This window comes from Thalassophryne amazonica, chromosome 18, assembly GCF_902500255.1.
Source record: "Thalassophryne amazonica chromosome 18, fThaAma1.1, whole genome shotgun sequence".
Classification (NCBI taxonomy): Eukaryota; Metazoa; Chordata; class Actinopteri; order Batrachoidiformes; family Batrachoididae; genus Thalassophryne; species Thalassophryne amazonica.
Window position 1 is genome coordinate 44,592,540 of NC_047120.1, and position 25,071 is coordinate 44,617,610.

At 43.5% G+C, this 25,071-nt stretch overlaps 1 protein-coding gene across 1 annotated transcript in view; it reads left to right on the top strand.

Moving 5' to 3' along the window:
• The first annotated feature begins 3,304 nt into the window (after positions 1-3,304).
• zgc:114120 (uncharacterized protein LOC619267 homolog) overlaps positions 3,305-25,071 on the top strand; it is a 238,363-nt gene continuing 216,596 nt past the window's right edge. Inside the window, 1 exon segment of the mRNA XM_034193528.1 lies at positions 3,305-3,519. Coding sequence (XP_034049419.1) covers positions 3,498-3,519 — 22 coding nt within the window. The 5' untranslated portion in view covers positions 3,305-3,497.

The following is a 25,071-nucleotide window of genomic DNA, read 5'->3' on the forward strand; positions in this document are numbered from 1 at the left end:
ATATGGCTCTCACCGAGCTGTAACTTGGCGTGTTAATTACCTAACCGCCTATAGAGTCGTGCTGGGGCGTGTGAGGTTGGCTCTGTTTAAATGATCCACAATGAGATTTTGAGGCTAAGCACAGATCATGGTGAAATATTTTTCTATTACCCACCTGTGGCATGAGTTCTTCAGTGTGTGCAGCAAAGTGTATAAGGGCTTAAGGGCAAAGACAGGACACTCTGTAGTATTATGAGACGCTCGGGAGCATCTGCAATTTCAAGGCCGAGCAAGCAACATCTTTAATTTTTTATAACTATGTTTTATTTACCGGCGTGTTGATTCAGGCCACCAGGCAACAAACAAGGTGCCATACAGACTGGAGGAGAGATCATGTGCACTCTTACATGTATTGCAGGGTTGCTCCCCCCACCCCCAGCTTTATACAGCCATGATGCCCCCAGTTCAAAGCTGGTTGCACACCAAGTCTGGAACTTTCCCAAAATACTCTTTAAATAAGAGTCAACTGAAATCTGCTTTTGACAGCTGTCCCAACTTCCTTTGCTGCAGGCAGTAAAGCTCAGTGTGTAAAGCTACCAATGATGGTTCACTTTGCTGAATACGTGCCCCAAGAAAACTATTACAACATAAAACCAAAATGGATTCTATCACTGTCTCATGCCCCCCTCCACAGCTTGGCTCTACTGAAGATTTCATCCTGTTCAAAGGGAGCATTTCCATAGAAAATCAATTAATCTATCCAAACATTGTAGGGTTTTCTTAAATAATTTTTTTGTCCTATTTCCATGTAAGCGAGTACTTCTGTGCAAACCTATCCTTCTAAACTTCAGTTACATGGGAACTCTGTTTGGATACAAGCTAGATCACAATGCATTGCACGGAACCAGTTGAGGGAGCATCTTCAACATTTTGGCCATGTTGTGAATTTCTCCGTGCACCTGCATGTTGAGAACCCCGGGATAACATGGCAGTCCTTGGTGGTTGGGGGACTCTTAGTCATTGTTTTCTTTGAAACCTCAGATGTTCTGTATTCTAATGCAATTACATTTTTCCGCAAATCTGATTGGTTAATCGTGTGAGATTTCCGGCTGTATAATGTCGGGGTACTGGTGGCAAATATTTGACCGTTGTCACATTTGGATGTATTACTCTGCGCCCTGACCGGTTGTGTCTGAAGAGATGTCATTCCTGTCAAATGTCATACCTGCACCCGGCAAACTGCGCATTCGCAAAATTGTGAGGACATGGAACTGACGTTTTAACGCGACGGACACAAAATTTGACCCTGAACACCGGCTGCGTGCACTGCTAGCTGTTAGTACTGTTAGCTGAGAGTGAAGAAAGTCGTGTACCATGCCACCGCCGAAATGGTGAATTTAAGGTACCGTACAAAAGTATTTATGTGGATTCTGATACCAATACCCACTTCACATTTGATGGATTTTCACATTTGATGGATGACTCCGCACCCCTGACCGCTGTTGAAGCGACGCTGCCTCACGGTAAGCTTGCTGACCAAAATTACCTATAGAAAATAACCATGCAAACGATGGAACTGGATGAGAATGGGAATAATCCCCTTGTGTCTGATGATTTGCGAACGTTCATGCTTTTATACGGTCGCAAATAGCCATTTTACCGGCAACGCGTTAGCAAAAGATGGAACTGGATTAGAATAGCAATAATCCCCTTGTGTCTGCTGATTTGTGGATGTTCATGCAGTTATACGGTCGCAAATAGCTGTTTTACCCACAACGCGTTAGCAAAAGATGGAACTGGATTAGAATAGGACTAACCCCCTTGTGTCTGATGATTTGCGGACATTCATGCTGTTATACAGTCCTAAACATCCTGTTGTGTGGGCCGCTGAAGAGGAGGTACTGCTGGCCCACCACCACCAGAGGGCGCCCTGCCTGGAGTGCGGGCTCCAGGCACCAGAGGGCGCTGCCGCCTCATAGGAGCAGCCAAGGTGACAGCCGTCACCTATCAACTGAGACAGCTGACATCCATCAGCGGAGGGGTATATCAGCTGGACGGCATCTCCACCTCATTGCCGAGATATCGCTCTACCAAGGAGGTAATATACTCAGCCAATTGTGTTGTCTTCTTGACATAATACCTTGTTACTTTTGCGCAGATAGCGAGTGGAACAGCAGGAGACTGTATTGGACCTTATTGATAAGTACACACATTCCTGCACTAACCAGTGTTTTTCTGACGAGAGGTGGAGGTGGTTTTTCCACCCTACGTGTTGCTGGGTGCAGCCGCACCCACATCTGACTGTCTCTGTTCCTCGCCAGCAGTACCGGATCCGATGAGCGGAGGCAGTGGCCACCTGGGAGTTCGGGACTTGGCGGCTCCAGTATTCCCGGGGTTCGGTGGCAGAGGAAATCGGGTGGTTCCGGTTCGACTCGGACAGACGACTCCTATCGTCGAGCCTGCCCACACGACACCATTGGAATTGGTTTATTTCCACAATTGTGATCTGTTGTGTTTGTTGTGCGTGTTCACAACAGTAAAGCTTTGTTATTTGACTTTCTTCATTGTCCGTTCATTTGCGCCCCCTGTTGTGGGTCCGTGTTCCTCACTTTCCCCAACACATCCATTTTAAAATGACTGTATAACCAGCATGAACGTTCGCAAATCATCAGACACAACAGGATTATTCTCTAATTATCTGCCATCACAGTCTGTTTGACCCACTGCACTTCTGACCCTGACCTCTCTGATGCATATTCACTCAATTCATCTGCCTTCTACGAGAGATTAAATTACAGCCAGCACTCCTGCAGGATTTATGTTGACCATCTCCTCTGTTGCAGGCACACTCATGCACTCAGAGATCCGCAGTGTTTCACGAGGCACAGCCGTACCCAGCATCCTCCACGATAAGATATCCGTATTTGCTATCCCAGACTACGCCTGCTGATATTTATTATTCAGCAGCACCATTAGTTTGTCTGCTCAAACTGTCAGAGAAATATCTGCATTCACTTTTCTTGTTGTTGTTGTTGCTGCTGCTGTTGTTGTTATTGATTCTTTTTCATCCCTCCATCAGTTGCCTCCTCTCCTCGACTCCCCCACGCTGCCCCGACAGGACTGTCAAAGTCACCACACATTCATGTTAAATTTGAGATGCATATGACCCCCCCTCATGTGCACACGATTCAGCTTCAGTGCATGTAATGGGAACGCCGAGATGAAAGGCTTTGGGAAAGCGGCGCAGGCTCTTTAAGGAGGACGGGATGGGGAGGGCTGGTTCATCCATAAAACATGAGTTAACTCAGTGGCCGTGCTAAGATGTGGTTAGGAGCGCCTCTGCACTCCATCACACCAGGCAGTGCAGAGAGAGCATCCTGAACACGGGCGAGCCATGGCCGCGCGGACCACAGACGGATGAAACGGGATCGGGACGGAATCGAGAAGAAATGCAAAGAGTCAATGTCGAAGAAAGACGTGGACAAACAAGACTGTAAACAGGTGCATCAAGGCTGAGAATGGGCAATTCCTCCTTCCCAGGCATGTCCCTTCTCTCTCCGTCCATTCTGTAGTTGCAGGTATTTCTAACTTGAGTGGCTTTCTGGGGCTGCTGGGAAACTCCCGCTGTCTGTCTCCGCTTCACTCTCTTGTTTTGAAGGTGTTGCTTTTCTGCTTTTTGCAGCAAATCTGTCTTTGCACGCAGTAAAGTACTTTAAATAACAAAAAAGAAAAACTTATTCTTCTGACTTTGACGTTAACGTTGTGGCTTTCGGAGCTGACTTTGACAGCGTCGGGTGTCAGGTGGAGTCGGCTGCGTCTGCAGCACTGCCTGTTTACCGTCTGTGCTGACTGGAGACGGTTGATGTTCAGGCTCTCTGTGTTCGCTGTTTGTGGAAGGCTGAAAGAGAGCTATTGATGGATTCACAGAGACTGCTGTTGATCAGAGAGAGAGATGGAAAGTGTGTTTGAGACTGAAAGAAAGAGTTGGTTGTTTAAAAAGAATATAGATGCTATGATCAGAGGGGTATTTTAAGGAACTCTGGAGGTCCCCGGGGAAAAAGGACCTGGGGAGCCAAGTGCACCCCAGACTAACTCCTCACCCAGTGCACATCGTTCCCGCTTTATCCAAATGTTTTACTGTCCAAAGGTTAACCCCAGTGGTTTTTGGACTGCTGAAGGATAAATGTGTTTGACGGTGCTTTGTAGGTTGCCGCAATTATGAAACAGTGGCAGCAAGCTGGTTGCATGGGACCTTGTTGGGATGGGGGCAGGGTGGGGGGAGGTTTCTGGGTATGCCACTGCAGTCTCTTAGGCTATACATATCTGATCACAGAATGTAAGAGGGTTCTGGTGAGATGGTCATTACGGTGGACCATGCCATCTAGCACCAAGGCACTTTACAACTCAGGGCACCAGGTAATGATCTAGTTTGCATACCCTGTTACAGATACTGTGAGTGCTGTAAGGAGCGGAGGATGAGATTTTGAATATTTGCTGTGTTCCTCAGGGATGTGTTCTGGCTGCTACACTGTTCAGTTCTTGCACAGACTGGTTGTTGGGGAGGGTTGTGGAACTAGTGGGTTGTTGCCTTTATCACTGTGGAAAGGTTTACAGAGCTTGAAATTGTGGACGATGCTGTGATCTTTGAGCAATCAGTGGATACTCTGATTGTAGGCCTTGAGACGCTGACACAGGAATTGGAGTACCAAGATTTGCAGTTGTCCTGGATCGAGGCTAAGATTCACGCTTTCAAAGACTCAGTGACATTCATGTCTCTGTGTCCTTGATGTCTGAGAACAGGAGATGCCTGGGAACAGGAGTTATGAGGTTGCTGGACAATTCATAAGGTCTAACCCAGTGGTGGGCACAGTTCCGCAAATCCGCTAACCACTAATTATCAAAGCTAACTTTTTTGTTAGCGAATTAGCATTTCAGCTAACTTCAAAAACCATCAGTGGACCACTTAGCTTTAATAAATTTAGTTCCTATATCTTTTAGACTGCTAACATTTACTTACATAGTTTGTAACGGTGAAAAACATTTATAAACCCTGTTGGCTCCTGTCTGCTACATATTTTGCAGCAGTGAGGCAGCTGAGAGGAGCTGAGCTCAACTCTAGCCCAGCAAAAAGGGCCTAGCCGCCAAGCTGCTAAAAAAAAAAAAAAATAATAATAATAATAATTTCCCTTTACAGCATACAGCGTTCCAACCATGAGACCGAAGTCCTCAAAAGGAAATCAGGTTTGACTTATGGTTTTGATTTATAAACCAATTAATTAACCAATTTATTGGTTAATTAATTAAATAAATTAATCTGGATAGTTTAACTACATTAATGTCAAGTCTATCATTTGTACAAAGTTAAAATATAACACATATCTTTTAATTTTAAAATAATGCACTAACTGAACGTTTGAACATTAACACAAATTAATTTTTTTTTTTTTTAGTGATTTAGCGGTTTAGCATTCTAACTTTTTTTTTTAGCTTTTCTTAAAGCTAACTTTTTGGTTAGCTGTGTCCACCACTGGTCTGTCCTTACCAACACCTAGAGCAAGCACACAAGTAAGGAAAAACTACCTCTGATGATGTGAGGAAGAAACTTCAAGCAGACCAGACTCAAAGGGGTGACCCTCTACTTGGGCCATGCTACCGACACAATTGACAATACAAATATACAGGAAATTTTGGGAGTCCATGCTTGTGCACAGGATGGGAGACTTGCAGAATAAGACACCGCACCTCAAACAGAGAGAGAGAGAAAAAAATAGGGGCAGAAAGACTACAAATAAGGTAGAATTTTTCAGCATTAAGCAACAAGAAAAACAGAAGAAATACTAAGGTGATCGTCAGCCAATATTTATGTTTTTAACATTGTGAGGGAGCATCAGGTACGACATTTTGGCCATGTAGCTTGTTTCTCCAACATGCCGGTGCCTCAGTGTTGTGGACCCTAGACGTTTGGGAAAGCCAAGATCATACCCACATTTCACCTGGCTGTGGCGGATTGTTGGCTACCTTCAAGAGATGGCACTGATCGGTTACCTGCCTAGGTGGTTGCCATTTCAGACCTAGGAGGGTTTCATGGTGCTGTGTACGCAGCAGTGTGTGGCACCAGTACATGCTTCCAGAGTTGTCTTGATTCGTACCCTATTGCAATGCCCCGGGCTATGATCTACAAAGTCAAAAGCTAAATTATCTGTCAACATATTAGTCTCTAAATTGGGATCAATGCATTTCTTCAAACATAAAAGTGGGTTAATATTTTGGGTGGGTTTTGGCTCACCGTAGAGTACAAAATGGAGGTCTTGATTAACTTTAATTATTATTGATTTTGTCTTGCACGATGCTTTCCTCAGCCTCCCGAGCTCTCGCTCTGCAAAAATCTGTGTCAGAGCAAGAAATACCTCTAGAGGCTTGAACATTTTGCCAAACAGGACTGTAAAAAATACCACCTATTTTCAAATTCACGTTTTTCGATATGAAGCCTGTCTCATTCCGCGTGCCGCCTCGCTCTGAATTCTCAGAGAGGATTAATTCTGAACGAAGCATTTAGAAACAGGCCAGAGTTGCACTTGAACATCTCCAAATTCTTTCTTTGTGCTGCTTGACATTGAGTCGTTTCACCTCTGTCACACACACCGCCTCCCCGAGAGGTTCGAAGAGCGGCAGTTTGCGTTGCAGATCAAGCATTTTGGAATCACAAGCGACTGGAGAGAAAGAAAGAGGCGGGGTGGAGGATCTGTCGGAGGCAGGAAGCGGCAGCCAGACAGCGTTTTTCCCACGTCAGCCTGATCAAACTTGTTGACATGTGGAAGGTGATGTGAGAGAAGAACGAGGGGGAAAAGAGGAGAAGCTGCAGAGCACAGGGCACTGACATCAACAGGACTGATTGATGTGGTTGCTTCAGAGCCACCAGGTGAGGGTGAGCTGATTCGTATTGACTTGGGGACATCTCTTATCCCAAGAACAACTTAGGGCTCTGATGTTTTCAGAGTCTGCACTGTTATCCCCCACCACCACACTTCATGTTGTTGCCTTTCACATAGTTTAGAAGTCACAACTATTTTTGAGAAACCTAGTTCAAGCCTTGAGACTGTGTATATCCCATTGCAGCTTTTGAAGCCACAGACTGCATCATTTTGGTAGAATGTCTGAGAAAGTGCTGACTTCACGCATGACTTCACCATATTAACCAGCTTAATACGTTCCCTGATAGAACCTCCTCTGATGTTTGAAAGAACTTAAGCTGCTGACAGCTTCAGGCCTCAACAATTTCTCCACATTCCTTCTTCAACAATGCAACAAGATAATTTCGGGTATTGAATGTTTTGCACAGAATTTACTTTACTTCACTGATATCAATGGGGGGAATATACTCAACACAAGATACCACACTCCTGCTTCATCCTAAGGACATTGGGAACGGTCCTCTGAGCGCTCTTCTCCCATCAACATTTTTATGCACGTAGGTCGTCGGTTTGGTCATCTGATAAGGATGCTTTCCTTTGGTGGTTGTAGGGCAACTTCGACCCAGAACATGCTAGAGAGATTATATGTCCTATCTGGCTTTGGAAGGCAATGGGATCTTTGAGGAGGAGATAGATGGTGTAGGGAGAGGGACTTAACTTGCTATATTAACGTGGGCTGACTTTATTTTATGTTCTAGTCACTGTCTCGGTGTTCCTGCTGTACTGTTACCTTGTGCTGGCTACTTTGAGCAGTTGTATAAGGATGATCCTCCTGCTGGCATGTTAGAGCGCTCTCACATATATCTTATTTGGTCTGGAAATTCTGACTTTTGAGTTTGGTATGAACGGAAATAACAGGTACCGTCCCAGACCAAAGTCCACGGTCCAGTCGTGGAAGGGGGCAGCTTTTGAGAATTTAAGCTAAAAATTGGCCATTCTAGGGGTACCCAAAGGGGAAAAGCCAGGTACGACAGCCCAAGTTCCTTCATCATGTCCAGAAGGCTGGGGAAGTTGGTTGAGTGGGCAGTCTCATTCTGAGTTACCAGTACATGGCCCTCAGTGAGGCAGTCAGAGTCCGTGGACATTTTTAAGTCAAGACTTAAAACCTATTTTTATTCTCTTTCTCATGAGTAGTTTTTATTTTGTTATGTTTTATTCTTTTACTTCTGTTTTTAATTAGGTATTTGATTTTTTTTATTTTTATTTATGTTAATTTTTTATGTTGAACTGTTCTGTGTGAGGCACCTTGAGATGACTTTTGTTGTAATTTGGCGCTTTATAAGCTGATTAAATTGAAATTGAACATTTTATTGAGTCTTAAAGTAAATAAATATGAAATTGGTTACTGGACCCTGGACATAATAAACTCTACATGGTGGATCCTTGATCTCTGGACATAAACAGAAATAAAATCTGTTAGTTTTTGTCAAAAGCATTTCCTTTCAGACATTATTATTGGCATGAATGTCTTTCTGTACCTATGAGCTGAGCTCTTGCAGATGTGCTGCAGGTCAGGTTTATAAAGAATGCAACACGTCTCATTTTGGGAGGAAAAAACATTTTAGTCGATTGTAGTTTATTGTCTGTATTGCAACGTTTGTAAGAGGTGTCACTTTATTTAAAGCGGCGATTCGTTTTGAAGTTATTAATTCCGAGCGGACTCTGTCAGAGAGCCGCGCAGCATTTGAAGCTGTGACAAAACCGAGGCAGATTCTCGTTTCTCGACTGCAACAAGACCAGAGTCCCATTTAGTGACTTTAATCCACACAAAAGTGACTCATGATATTTTAATGGATTTCAGAGGGGTGAAGAAGCGGACTTACCGCTTCTGAAGAGCAGCGAATCAAAGAGCCACGAGCCATTGAATCGAAGCATTGCTTCGATTCACGCTTCAAACTGGAGTCGCGCTGCAGAAACGGTTGATTACAGACGCTGCATTGAAAATCGTAACGGTCCAAAATAAGCTTAATGGTCCAAAATGATAGCGTAACAGTCCGTAACGCAAGTTTGCGCTAGCTAGAACCCTGGATAATATCATCAAATGCATTAAAATTGTAATCCTGTGAAGTAATTCCCATTTTTATTAAATATACCTGTAATCTGAATACGTCTTTTTTTCTGTAACTGTAGCGGAATACAGTTACCTTTTTTGTATCCTAATTACGTAACGCCGTTACATGTATCCCGTTACTCCCCAAGCCTGCCAACCAATGCCAAGTACTGGGGACCCAACCTATGTAGACGAGGACAACAGGTACATACATCACGGAAAGTTCTTTACTGTGAACACAAAACTGCAATGCGAAATCAAATGAACAAGATCAAACATTAATAACGTGAAGCCATGAACCTTGGTAGGTTGCCAGATCTTGTGCCAGTCTTTCAGATGTGAAAGCACCTATAGACATCTCCAGTACCGGCATTCTGGTAACTGATCCTCCACTCAACTGTGAACCACCAAATGTTGAAGAGATCACAAAAACAGTGAACTAGATGATGACAGAAGAAAGATTTAGGGATCTGCAGGATTGCAGCTGAACTCAAGGGAGGTGGAATTTTCTAGCATCTCAAACTATTTTTTTTTCAATTTGGAAGTTGGGTATAGTCCCTACGGACTGGAAGAAAGGACTTGTTGTCCCACTCTGGAAAGGGTGATCAGCTGGATTACAACAACTATAGGGTTAGTACACTGTTTCTGTGCTGGTAAAGGGGGCTTGCAAGGTATATTCTCAACAGGATTCAGTCCCAGGTACTTGTTGGTCAATGATCTGAACAGTCTGGTTTCACACCCAAGAAATCAAACATGGGTATTTTAGCATTGTGTTATATTTTCCCATTCCCAGCCAGTTTTGACAATTTGTCTGGAAAAAATGAAATATAGATGTATATGTTTTAATACGGCTGCTTGCTTTGCTTTGTCCTTGATAAAACGTTTGTATTTCGGTGGCACCTCTAGATCATATCGGGTAACATTACTGTCACATCGGGCACAAAAGGCAGAAAGGAATATCGTCTTCCAGTGGTCAAAGTGTCGCAGATTAAAAAAGGTTAGGACAGAGTTCACATATCCTGTTCGAAGAGCTGCTATTGTTGTTCAGCAGTAACCTCGGCCACAGAGGTGGTTTTCATTACCATTTCTTTGTTGGTGAGTTTTTCTGTCTGTAGTATTAAGCCAAAACAAACAAAAAAGTCAATTTTCATGTGACATAATTTTTTAAAGCAAGTCTGGATTTTTCCCTCACATTACAAATAAAGGGATTTTTATCCAGTGGCCATCAAATATGGCCATCGGGTATTGCGAAGGCTTTGCGTTTGTCCGTATCCATCCGTCCGTCTGTGCTCAGTATAAGTCTAGTCCTGTTACTGCCAGGGTCTTGAAATTCACATGGAACATTCTTGGGACACAGACCTTGGATAAGTTCAAAGATGGCTAACCTTGTGTGACCAGATGACTTATTTTTGTGGCATGGATGGCGGTGGGATTCGAACACCGGATTACTCACACTCGAGACGAAGACCCTACCAGGTCAGCCAAAGGGGAATTCCCCACTAGCCAGGCTAGCAGGAACATCTTTTCAATCCAGGCTATGACTTAGTTTTGTGGCATGGATGGCGGTGGGATTCGAACACCGGATTGCTCGCACTCGAGACAAAGACCCTACCAGGTCAGCCAAAGGGGAATTCCCCGCTAGCCAAGCTAGCAGGAACATCTTATCAATCCGGACTTCACCTTGCTACACTTGACCTATTTTAAGAGGTTAAAAAGTCACATTCTGTTTCAATCTGTTCAGTTTTGTTTTTGAGTGGCTGAGGTGACAGCAAATCAGAGTAGAGCTGCACTGTGATGTCATAGGCTGGTAGCTAGCTGCAAACTCTGTCTTGTTTGTGTGTAAATATAATCTCTTTGTCATCTATTATGTAAAAGCTATTGAGAAATAAACACTTCTAAAATTGAAAACACTGTTTTTGGAACCTAATAACACATCTGAAGTGATTTACGTTACCGTGCACGCTAATGGCCACTAGCTCAAAGCTAACTTCTGCTGTTTTCAAAAACTCATGTTCATATATAATGTAAAAGCTAGCAACAAATAAACCCATTTTAACCTTATATATATTATATGGAGAGAGAGGGAGAGAGAGTTTCAAATTGTATGTAAGACATCAGGATCTTAGTAAACAACTGCAAATTATAAAGAACGCAATACTCATATGGCCGAGGGTATTTTAGCATTGGGTTATATTGTTATAATGAAAGTAAAAACAAAAGCCATGGGATTTAAATGATGTATTATTCCCCATTTAGCTGACCTTGAAATACTTAAAGCTATACGGGCTTTCAAATTTCACAAAACAGACCATATTTCATTTCTTGTTTATTTTTGTAATATGTTGTGAAATTACAGCTCATTTTAATAGACAACATATTTACTTCGGGGGAATTCCATGGCAAATATCGTCTTTTCCTTCTAATGTCAGCGTACAAATGAAATGCAGGAAGACGTGCGTGAGGTTTTGACATCACTTGTGACCTGACCCACTTGCTTGATGTGCACTTTGTGTCACTTTGGAGGTGTTACCTGTTTTCATGAACAGCATTTTTTTTATTTAGAAGGGTTTATTTCTTGTTAACTTTTACAAAATGTATGACAAACAGATTTATACAGAAATAAGCTGTTTTGGATCATTTTCATCCATCTTGGTTTCTTTTGTTGGCACGAGCAGTCATCTGACAACACGCTGCAGTCTCTGTGCCCTTCCCAGCATCCTCAGGCAGCTCAGGGGAGGTGTCGCAGACTGAACGGTCCCCCCTAAAAATTGGTCTGCCCTGCATTCACTGCGCATGCATCATTTGGGACCACAGCAGCTCATCTGAGACTGAGTGTCTTCACCCAAAGTGATCAAAGGGAATAATGTGATTATTAACCATCAGATGAAAATTCAGTAAGGTATATCTTATATATTATATTCCAATTTTAAGGTGGAACTATGCCAGTATACAAAGGTATATCTAAATATCTAAAAAGGAAGAGTAAAATAGGAGAGTAGAAAAGAGTAGAGTAGAGCCACTTACGTGCCTGGTCTTGAGAACCAGGGATGGTAGGTTAAAAAGCTTTTTTATCCCATGGGAACTCTCCCTACCCACCCAAGTAGCTCAAGAAAAAGGTATATATATAATATAATGAATAATAAGACATAAGAAGGATAAGACATCACAGGAGAAGATTGTAGTATAGGTAATTTAGTATGTAGACTAGTAGTAAAATCAAATATAGTTAGTAGGCTAAGCTATAGAAGCATAAGCTATGAGTGTGTGAGTGTACTGTATCTATCTAAAGTAACTCTGTTAGCATACTATAGGAAAATAAAAAGTATAATCATTATGCTATGATGACAAGGTAAAACCTCATAAATCATTCTAGTCAGTTTTAAGCAGAAATGAGGTGATAATCGATGAGTTGCTACTGACGCTTTGAAATGACGGAGGTGAAGTGAACTCATCAGCTAGCTGCTCCTCTGGCTGCAGTGCTCTGATTGCTTCGTCCGTCTTTTATTGTGAAATAATGCCGAATTTATGTGGAAATGATTGTACAAAAGCTTCAGATATCTGTCGCTGAGATACACGATGACTGGAGTGCAGTTTTAAGCAGAAACAAGGTGCTAATCTGTGAACCGCGGCTGACTCAAAGAAATGATGTATGCGCAGTGAAAGCAGGGTGGACCGATTTTTAGGGGGACCGTTCGGTCGGTGACAAAGGCTCCCATGTGATCTATGATGTCGCTACCAAATGTAGGTCATGGCATCTGATCGCTTGAATTTCTACCCATCAGGGGTAGAAATTCTAAATTGTTTCCAGATGATGCAAATTTTGATCATATTGGCAAATCATATTATGAATCCCTTATGTGATGCAGAGGAATAAATTTATAGTGGTGTCAAAGAAAATTCTTATTATGACTAAAATCTTAAAACACCAAGAGGTAGCACAATATTAATCTTTTTCTGCTGTCAAAAAATTTTGTGATTAATAGTTTTGGGTGGGCCTCAGATGATTTTCAGATTTCAAAGTTGGCCCTGAAATCCTTTATTTTTTGGAATGGCTGCAGTATAGAATGCATCCAATTGACTTCAAAACTTTTACCTTATTTTATTACCTCTGCCAGTGGAGCTGGGTGGAGGGTATGTTTTCACTCCTGTTTGTTTGTCTGTTTGTGGACAGCCTTTTTTCATATATCAGTATAAAACTTTATACAGAATTCATATCCTGATAGGCAAGAACTGATTCAATTTTCAAGGCCATATGTCAGAGTCAGGAAAAATTTTGGAAAATTGGAAAAATCCCTATCTTTAACATTGAATGAATTTTAAAAAATTTATAACTCTCTCAAAAACATCAAATTTATGTAGGAGCTTTATGTAGGATGGTGTCCTTTATCGACTGACAAAGTTTGATCCGGATCTGATCCAGATTAGAGATTTTGTGGTCATCTATATATTAAAAGCCAAGTTAGTAGAGCAGATAACTGTAATGCCCCTTCACACAGTGCGAAGTGCGAAGTTTGGACGGCGTTTGGATGAAAACGGCGAAATAGCGTGAAACATTTTGAAATTAGCGCACCACAAAACACACACACACACACACACACACACACACACACACACACACACACACACACACACACACATATATATATATATATATATATATATATATACATACAGTGAGGAAAATAAGCATTTGAACACCCTGCGATTTTGCAAGTTCTCCCACTTAGAAATCATGGAGGGGTCTGACATTTTCATCTTAGGTGCATGTCCAGTGTGAGAGACATAATCTAAAAAAAAAAAAAAATAAATCCGGAAATCACAATGTATGATTTTTTTAATAATTTATTTGTATGTTATTGCTGCAAATAAGTATTTCAACACCTGTGAAAATCAATGTTAATATTTGGTACAGTAGCCTTTGTTTGCAATTACAGAGGTCAAACATTTCCTGTAGTTTTTCACCAGGTTTGCACACACCGCAGCAGGGATTTTGGTCCACTCCTCCACACAGATCTTCTCCAGATCTTTCAGGTTTGGAATTTCAGCTCCCTTCAAAGATTTTCTATTGAGTTCAGGTCTGGAGACTGGCCAGGCCACTCCAGGACCTTGAAATGCTTCTTACAGAGCCCCTCCTTAGTTGCCCTGGCTGTGTGTTTGGGGTCATTGTCATGCTGGAAGACCCAGCCATGACCCATCTTCAATGCTCTTACTGAGGGAAGGAGGTTGTTTGCCAAAATCTCGCAATACATGACCCCATCCATCCTCCCTTCAATACGGTGCAGTTGTCCTGTCCCCTTTGCAGAAGAGCACCCCCAGAGTATGATGTTTCCACCCCCATGCTTCATGGTTGGGATGATTTTCTTGGGGTTGTTCTCATCCTCTAAACATGGTAAGTGGAATTGATTCCAAAAAGCTCTATTTTGGTGTCATCTGACCACATGACCTTCTCCCATGCCTCATCTGGATCATCCAGATGGTCACTAGTGAACTTCAAACAGGCCTGGACATGTGCTGGCTTGAGCAGGGGGACCTTGCTGCCCTGCAGGATTTTAAACCATGACAGCATCATGTGTTACTAATGTAATCTTTGTGACTGTGGGCCCAGCTCTCTTCAGGTCATTGACCAGGGCCTCCTGTGTAGTTCTGAGCTTTCTCAGAATCATCCTTACCCCACAAAGTGAGATCTTGCATGGAATCCCAGAACGAGGGAGATTGACAGTCATCTTGTGTTTCTTCCACTTTCTAATAAATAATCATAACAGTTGTTGTCTTCTACCAAGCTGCTTGCCTGTTGTCCTGTAGTCCATCCCAGCCTTGTGCAGGTCTACAGTTTTGTCCCTGGTGTCCTTAGACAGCTCTTTGGTCTTGGCTATGGTGGACAGGTTGGAGTGTGATTGATTGAGTGTGTGAACATGTGTCTTTTATACAGGTAACAAGTTCAAACAGGTGCAATTAATACAGGTAAAGAGTGCAGAATAAGAGGGCTTCTTAAAGAAAAATTAACAGGTCTGTGAGAGCCAGAATTCTTGCTGGTTGGTAAGTGTTCAAATACTTATTAGCAGCAGTAACATACAAATACAAATAAATTATAAAAATCCCTGCTCCATGGTCTGTTTCAACCTCGGAGCAGCTCACTGCAGCATGTGTTTTTATGTTTTTATTTATGTCCACTTGATAACAGCAAACAGACACACGCACATCACAGTGGACAGTTGTTTGTCCATGTCCGTCCAACCATAGTATGTGGTGTCCAGCTGGAATGTCCAGATCCATAGATTTCCACAGCCACTTCAGTGGGAGAACACACCTCCTGTCATCTCAGCACACACACCAAAACCACACTTGTGCAGGACTTAGACAAATTTCACTGCCAGCATGACAGTGATTATCTGCAGTCTGTTGTCGTGCCAAGAGTGCGACTGGCCACACATTTTCTAAGTGCCATGCGAGCGGTGTTAGATGTTTGTGCGTGTCACTTGGAATTTGTCCAACACCTGCCGTGAGAGGGTGTGATGAGTTCACACAGTGCACACTTTATCTTTCAGGCGCTTGTGTGTGCAAATAGTTGTAGCAACAGGTGTACGAGGCGTTGGAGGCAGGGACGACATTACACGGTTTGCACACGATTCCTGCGTCATGCGCACTTTGTCCAAACTTCGCACTATGTGTGAAGGGGCCCTAACAATTGTTTATTTCTGGAAATAAGCACCAAAATAAGCACACATACTCCTTAGACATTACTCTTTTGAAATAACTGATTAGCCACCTGAATTTCAATAGGCAGCCAGTAGGGGTCAATTGAAGAGTTACACAGGGATCAAAATTTAAAAATGCTCCAATCACATTGAAAACTATAGCCATATTATTTGTCTGATCACAAATATTCCAAAAATGTATAGTTTGGACTATCTAGTTGTATGACTGAATGTTATGGAGTTATGGGGGTACAACAGCAAGAATGGTGACAAAGGTCAGTTTGCAGTTTGTGCATGGGTCAAAAACTAAAGTTGCTATAACTTTTAGTTTTGTTTAGTTGGATTATTTATTTAAGTACATCCATCTGTCTATTTATGTCTATTTACATTTTGCAGCACGTATCTAAAATCACATCTTTAATTCCTCAGATGGTGTTTGATACATGCCTGTATACGTGCTCCTGGTTTCATGCTTGTGTGTGTGTGTGTGTGTATTAAAATGCGTGGGCTGGTTGCACTTGTGCATGTGTGGTGTGACAGCTGTGATGTCCCCTCGGTTTTGGTGTCTCTTAAGCTTCCGTCACACGTGTCCTCTGAAAGCGAGTGTGACAAATGCTTTGATGACTAAATTACTGTGCAGCCACAATTAACAAGCTGCTCGTTTTCTGATGATACAGAGCAATTGCTGTGAATCCCCCAATGAAAAGCTTTTGTCCAGTGGAATAAGGAGGCGTGAGGCAGGGAATTATTTGGGAATACTGTCAAGACAGTGTGACCTGGATGTATGTTAATATTTACTTCTATTTGAATTCAAATCTGTCTTACTTCGGTGGATTAAAGTGGTCACGTGCTCCTCATCTGTGTTCCCTGAAAATCATCATCACAGAATGTGACGCCACATTAAAATATTGCAAGCAACACTTCCTACCCCTTACATATACTTAAAAAAAAAACACTTTTAAAAATATCTGTTTAAGCAACACATTCGGAAAACCACAATAACATTGCGCACAGTTTGTTATGTGTCGACGCGGGTTGAGGAGCGACCTGCGTCTGACGGAACCCAGCGGCTAAAACAACCAGAAGCGGTTTCCAATAACAAACAATTTATTTTTCCCACCCTTGGTGCATACAAGTGCACAAACAAAGCTGCGTCAGTCTGAGCGGAGTGAAGGACGGCACGCTCTCTCAGCGCCCAAAAGGATTGAAGCCGCGCTTCTGGACCCACGTTCACCGCCAAACACCCCCAGGTGGACACGACAAACACGAGCTTTCTGCGAAAGGATAGAAAAGGTGAGGTAAGTCAGCAGCTACAACTAATATCCTTCAAAAGGCACACACTATCAGCAACACATTCAGGTCTGTATTTAAGCTTTATGTAAATGAGCAGCTTCTCACAACAGGTGGAGGATCATCAGTCCGCACGCCACGGCAGTGAGAAGCGAGCTGCACAATTCTCATCAAAGTTCAAATATACTGCGTAACAAAATACCAAGTTACTATTAACAATTATTCAGACAATTAATCACCTCTGATGTGTGCTGACAGCATGTGTCCCTCACCCTTCCTCCTTCACAGGCACGATGTGTCAAACCCAGGCGCGGTCCTCAGCGTCTCACAAACGAACATCACAAAGTCGAGTTCCCGGCAATTCTGCTTGAATCACACATGACTTAAATGCAGAACGCCATCTCATTATCTGCTTCAGCTGAAAGTCTTTAAGGTTGCACGTGAGCACCATACACAGGTGCTGCACATCATGTTGATGAGGGTGAAGGACTCTTCTGCCAGCACCTTCTCCACATACAAAAAATCAGTTTGCATACCACCTGGAGAGCAAAGAAAAGAAAAGAACACCAAAACGTCCTGCCACACCCCCCCAACACACAACAGTACCCCCCCTTTAACGGGAAGCCTCCCGGCGACCGAACAGACCAGGTCCGAGAACAGCACCTCCCTCCGGGGTCCACGTCAGGAAGCAGACAGCGTAACGCTCCTAAGGTCCACCACAGACAGCAGGACAGGGCACCGCAGCTGGAAGGCCGGCTGGCATCAACAAAAACCCCAAAACAGTCCCAAATACAACCCAACATACAAGAAAAACATAAAACCCACCCAAAACCTCCCCAGGGGACCGTCCCATCCAACCCCGGGAAGAAAAGAAAAATGCCCAAATGCAAAAACCCAACACAGCCCCACAAACACAATACAAACATAAATGCATAAAAGAAAAATAACAAACAACCCCCCCAGAATGACTTGCAGAGCCCAACACCCCCCAGAAGGCCTTTACCGCCGGTTCCAGGAGGAATAGCCAAAACCGGAATCCCACAAAGGTCCCCAGGTACACATGGAGCAAACGGCGCCCCCCAGAGGACCGTACCATCAAACCCCAGGAGGCACCCTCCCCACAACCCAGGAACCCCAGACCCGGCCACACTTGGCTAGGTGGCCCCACAAGCCAATTCCCCCCCAGAGGACCGTCCCATCAACCCTGGAGGTGGAACCCGGAAGGAAACAAAAAACATCAAAGACCAACCCCTGGAGGACCACCTTAAACAACCCCGGGGGCAAATAAAACAACCGATAAGCCCTGTTACCTTCCCCGGCACCCCGAAAGACCCCAGGTCCTTCCCAGAGCCCCTCGGCGGCTCAATCTTGGCGAACGGCACAAAACAGCAAGCCAGGGAAGGGAACAGGAAAAACTAACCCAGCCCCAACCCCAAGGCGCAGCGGAAAACCGGAAATACGTCCGGTGTCTCCCCCAACCATACCCCAGCCTATCAGGAGGGGTGGAACTACCGAAATGGCGAACGGCAACAGATCGGCCCACCCCTCCAACTGAGGCATGTTCCCGCTGCACCACACCCCAGCAACACCAATGACGAACGGTACAAAGGCCCACCGAGGCTGGAGTGAAACCGGGCCCAAACTAAACCAGAAAAAACGCCCCTAACAACCCCCCCCTAGGTGCAGAGGTCTTCTGAGAATGCTCAGCGTGACCAACCTGCACCACCCCACCGCCCACAAGACGAACGGTCTTGGGGCGAGTGAGGTTGGGGTTAGGGAAGTAGGGAAATAATAAAAACAACAAAACAAAACGACCCCAGAACCCAACAAAAAATACCTAAAGACACATAAAAAAAAAAACAACGATCAAGTGAGTCCAGACGGGCTTCTAACCGCCTGTCGTTCACTCCACCAGACAAGTCTCTGACTCCCCAAACAAATTAAAACCCCTTTCAAAGAAACAAAACATTAGCCCATACAAGTTTTTTTTTTTTTTTGTGTGTGTGTATTATTTCGCCTGTCCCAGAACACCTGGAGAGAAGTCACCACTATTTTTCTTGACGCTTCTATGACGGGGCAATATAGCGGCCTCAGCTCGTCTGAGCTGCATGGGCTCATCTGCAAGAGGAGCCAGAGGTCCCGTCGGAGGAGCCTCAGTGGGGCGAAGAAGAGGCGGCCCAGATCTGTGTCGGGGAAAGCCCCGAGACAAAAAAAAACGTTCTGATGGCCGCCCTCTCTCGCGTCCATGCTCCTTCATCTGATCATCTAGATGAATCACCAACGATATTAGCTCATCTAAATCGTTTGGCTTGTCACGGACTACTAGCTCGTCTTTTAATGGGTCATTTAAACCAACCACAAACACTCCGCTTAATGCTGCGGCATTCCAACCGGACTGAGCAGGAAAAATTCGGGAATCCACAGAATAATCCGCCGCACTCCGCCTCCCCTGCCTGAGATTCAGCAACCACTGGGCAACGGTATGAGCAAAAACCAGAGAACATTGCATCAAAAACGGAGCACAAGCTTCAACGTTTCCCGCATAAGGCTCCGGACGACAAATAATCAATTCGGAAGCCGAATCTCTGGGTGACGGAGTTATCTGCACCGGTATCGATGGTGCCGCAGCTGGAGCAGCAGGAAGCAGAACGGCTTGCGCTGCAAGCTCCGTAAGGCGGACATCTGTTTGTTTAATTTGGTTTGTGAAATGCTGTAATTGCTCCCATATTTTCTCCAAGTGTTCTTGAACTCTTTCGGCGAATGGAACTGCCTCTGCCGCTGGGTCCATTATGGAAAGGCCGGGAACTACTGTTATGTGTCGACGCGGGTTGAGGAGCGGACCTGCGTCTGACGGAACCCAGCGCTAAAACAACCAGAAAGCGGTTCCAATAACAAAACAATTTATTTTTCCACCCTTTGGTGCATAACAAAGTGCACAAACAAAAGCTGCGTCAGTCTGGCGGAGTGAAGGACAGCACGCTCTCCAGCGCCCAAAAGGATCGAAGCCCGGTGCTTCTGGACCCACGTTCACCGCCAAACACCCCCCAGGTGGACACGACAAACCGACTCTCTGTGAAGGATAGAAAAGGTGAGGTAAGTCAGCAGCTACAACTAATATCCTTCAAAAGGCACACACTATCAGCAACACATTCAGGTCTGTATTTAAGCTTTATGTAAATGAGCAGCTTCTCACAACAGGTGGAGGATCATCAGTCCGCACGCCACGGCAGTGAGAAGCGAGCTGCACAATTCTCATCAAAGTTCAAATATACTGCGTAACAAAATACCAAGTTACTATTAACAATTATTCAGACAATTAATCACCTCTGATGTGTGCTGACAGCATGTGTCCCTCACCCTTCCTCTTTCACAGGCACGATGTGTCAAACCCAGGCGCGGTCCTCAGCGTCTCACAAACGAACATCACAAAGTCGAGTTCCCGGCAATTCTGCTTGAATCACACATGACTTAAATGCAGAACGCCATCTCATTATCTGCTTCAGCTGAAAGTCTTTAAGGTTGCACGTGAGCACCATACACAGGTGCTGCACATCATGATGATGAGGGTGAAGGACTCTTCTGCCAGCACCTTCTCCACAGACAATAAATCAGTTTGCATACCACCTGGAGAGCAAAGAAAAGAAAAGAACACCAAAACGTCCAGCCACACCCCCCCAACACACAACACGATTTCTATTTTTTTTTTTTTTTTGCTTAAATAGACATAAAAATGGTTGTAGGCTCAGTTCCCATCATGCCCTGGGACTGTTCTTCTTGCATTTGTTGGTATGTATTTGCTTTGTTAGTTATTTATTACTTCCATCAAGTACATTCTGTTTTTGAGATTTAAGTGACATTTGGTGGAATCTACGTGCTGGATCAAAGACGAGTTAAAGCTCAGTGCCGAGCCACATCAAGATGAATCTTGGCTTTGATCTTTCATCTTGATTCCTTTGATCTTGATCCTGATTTCTTAGGGGTCATTTTGTCATGCTTCCTTTAGTCCTGATTACAGGACCAAAGCTAGACAGATAAACAGTGGCAAAAGTGCAACACCTTCTTGATGAGGCTCAGAGATAAGCCAGCAAGGTGAAAGATGAGTGCTCGAGAGTCAATTTCAGACTCAGACAGCGCAAATCAAGAGGATCTAATGCTAGGATGAAAGGTCAACCATCAGATGAAAGACTCCAATCAATGATAAAACGACAGCTATCAAATTCAAAGTTCAGGAGCAAAGATCAGGATCAAAGTGCAGGAATAAGGAGGATCTTGGGTCCGGATTAAAGGTAGTCAGTCAGATCAGAGATAAGAATACTCAACTTCATTTGTAGAGCGCTTTAAAATAATTATATCTGCCACAAAGTACTGTAATGACACGAAATACTATTCTCTCATAAAAGTGGGACAGTAAAACAATTGAACAAGTTAAAAACAGAAAAATGAGAAGCGTAAGCAACAAATAAATACAATTAAGAATAAATAATGAGGATCAAAGATCATCCAGCAGGATCAAAGAGCTGTGTTCAGGAATCAGGAAGATCTAATGTGAGGTAGGGACACAGGACAAGCAGACTAAAGATCATGAAGAATGATGAGGCTCAAAGGTCAGCTATCTTGATGAAGAACTTTCAGTACTAAATATCACCAATTAAAAATGTGTGAAGAAGCGTGCTGATCAGGATCAATCAGAAACAAAAGTGAGTGATCATGATCAAACAATAGATGTACATCATATCACCAGAGGTGTAAATGGATAACTTGGCAGAAATATGTGCACTTGAGCGCCTCCTAGTTCATGTGTTATTAGGTTCTTCCTCCATAATATTCCTATGGAGAATGAACTGGTTCCCCCCCCCCCCCATGTGACTTTGGGCCCCTGAGGTTCACTCAGGGAAACTCACATATCAATTCACCCCTCATACCGACTAACGGTTCAGATCCTTTAGATAAAAAATGCTTTTTGCAGGCTTAGACTCAGTCTGCAAAATTTCTTTGAACACGATTCTTTCAGTTGTCTTGCACAGACACAGTCGCCGCTCCGTAAGCCATGCGTTTTCCTCAGCATCTTCGGAGTCTGATTTCATTGGGATGACAAGTTTGTCGCTCCCTCCATATTTCTGCTACCCCGGCTCCTACCTATCCAAAGGCGCGCTGCAATAACGCCGAGCTTTTCTCGTTTCTTCCCTCCTTCCATCTCTGTTGATGCAATCTGATTTTCACTGCGCTGAAAGAAGCGTTTTCCTCCTATGGCGAGTCACTAATGCATTCTTTCCTTCCCCTCTCTTTCATCTTCATCTCTCCTCTTTCCTCTCCGACCACTAAGCAGAAAATGGGTCCGAGCGCTGTTGCGGGCGATTATGTTTGAGCCATCTATCTTGATAATTGAGTCGTGGGGGTGAATGTGACGGTGATCTGTGTGACGCTGATACATTCTGCCAATTTAACACGCTCATAATCCGCGGGGCTCCCCCCCCACCCCCGGTCTCCACAGAGCAGCAAGGGTTTGGTGAGTTAGAGCCGCATAGCATCATGGATACATACAGTCTAGGTCTTGTTCCTATGAGGGTGTCAAGAAATACTTGACGGGGCGTGGAGCAAGAGGAAACTGGTCTGACTGCGTGCAGACGCACATTATAGAAATGGACGGAGCCGTTACAGTCGGGATATTCAAACTCCTCTGGAGGAAAACGCACACGAAATCCACTCTGGTGCAGAAATAAACAACAGTAATACTCGACTTTTATATATTCAGAGCACGTAGCAGAGAAATCTTATATTTGACAAGGCTAAGTTATCTATAGGAGACCGCTGCCAGCACAATATATATATATATATATATATATATATATATAAACGCACTACCCCTACAAAACTAGAAACTAGAGCAGCACTATGTACAACAAATACTTCCCCAAATGCTACATTTCATGGACATGTCACTAGAAGGGCACTCAGAGTGCACGCTTCTGCCATGACCCAACAATCCTTTAAGCCCCAAACCAAATTACAACGCTTCACCCTGGTGCCCCCCCCGAAAATATCTTCCAGATCAGCATCATTAGCTAGATCTGGACAAATGTGCGCATGTGGACAGACAATTTTATCCTGAATGCTCACCTTTCACTGCTGCTGACCTGTGATCCTGATCAGTTATTTTTCATCCTGTCCTTTCACCCTGATCCTGATTACTGATCCTTTATTGAAATTTCTGCCCTTTCATCCCAACCTTTAGTGATAATCACAGATCTTTCATCCAGACCTTAGATCCTTATAGTTTAGATCCCAGATTACTCATCTTTGATCCTAAACTTTGATCTGGACTGGCCATCTTCGATCTAGCTTTTCATTCTGATTGCTGACCTTTGGTCTAATTAGCTGACCATTGAGCCTGTCCTTTCAACCTTTTGTCCTGATATCTCAACTTAGATATGGACCAGTCATGTTTGATCTTATTCTTTGCTCTGGATCACCCATCTTTGATCCTGAATGGTGACCTTACTAACCTTTTTACTGAAACTGCTGACCTTTCATTCTGTCAGTGTTCTTTCATCCTGACCTTTTTGTCATAATCATAATTCATCCAGACCTTTGATCCTGATAGTTAAATGTAGAACCTGATCAGTCAACTTTGATCCTAATCTCTGATCCTGATCATGCATCTTTCATTCTGATTGCTGACCTGTGATCTAAATCACTCACATTTGATCCTGGTCACTGACCTTTGACTCTGTTCAACAAGCTTCTTAAAGAGCGGATTTACATATCCATGAAATGTGTATCAATCACACCAGAAGTATTGGATGTTCACAGGTTTAACAAATGCAGCACTTAATCTGTGGAGTCTTCATGATCCCTTTTTAAGGCATTACGTCCTCCAACCCTGAAGCAGCACTAATTCTGTGCCTGAATGCAGCACTCAAGGAACAGAAGTCCCATCATTTCTGTCGCTCTGCTCACTCCATCACACAGGCTTCAGTGAGGAACCTAAATTGGATGTTTAAAACATAAGAAAGTATTTTATCGGGCATATCATCAAATTAAGAGACAAAGGAAACACTAAGTTTTTTTTAATCAGCTCACTGAGTGAGGTAATGGATTTTTAACTGCTACGGAAATCGAAAGAGCATCAGATATGGCGAGACACAGGCGAGAACATTCTTATGAACCACCTGGAGGAAACTATTTAATTTTAAAGGTGAAAAGTGGTCACGCATTTTTATGTTTTTATTTATAAAACATTAATATCAGTTTATATTTGGATTTATAGGAAATTGTGCAGGTATTCATGGTGCTTCAATCTTTTGGAGATGGCTCCTAAAGAGGAACATGACTTCTGGAGACCCACATTTTCCTCTGGGCGCCTTGACATAATTCTTTTAACCCCTAACTATGGCAATTAGTCATTCAGAAGCTTTTAGATGTAATATCAATTTCTGAAGGCTGCAATCTTCCATATACTGTTTATAGAGGCAGTCACCTTAGTGTATGTAGACTTTGACCCCCTGAAAATCTGAGTGAATAAAAATAAAAGACTAGTTTTAATAAGTATATTAAAGTAGACATTCTAACTGCCTTAATTTGCTTATTGCTTGGGAACACACCCTGTGACAGTTTGAACATTTTTAGCCAAAATGTATCGAAAAGTGTGAACTCAGCTGACCTTTGGACTTCTCACACAATTAACCCATTTCGGCATATAACTGAACATAAACATGGCACTTCTGACCAAAAAAGGGACAGTGTGCGCACGTTTTTTTCTGCTTTGAAATGCTACCATAGGTTCCTTCCCACCGGCAGATCTGGACCTACTTCCCAGATGTTGCAAACATTTTCAGGAATGGCCCAGTAACTGACCTCCTCAGCCGGTTGTCCCCATTGCAGAGAAGACCCACCGGGCTCATTCAACTACATATGCAGTGACGTCATGATTCTAAAACACTGGAGCTCTTGGCGAAAGTCTATTGTACCTGTATTAATGGTAATTGTCCACCAGGTGGACATATTGCTCCATTTCAAGAACCTTGGGACATGATGGCAACCAATGTTTGAGGCATAGAATTCCGATAGCTTGAATAATTTGGAACCG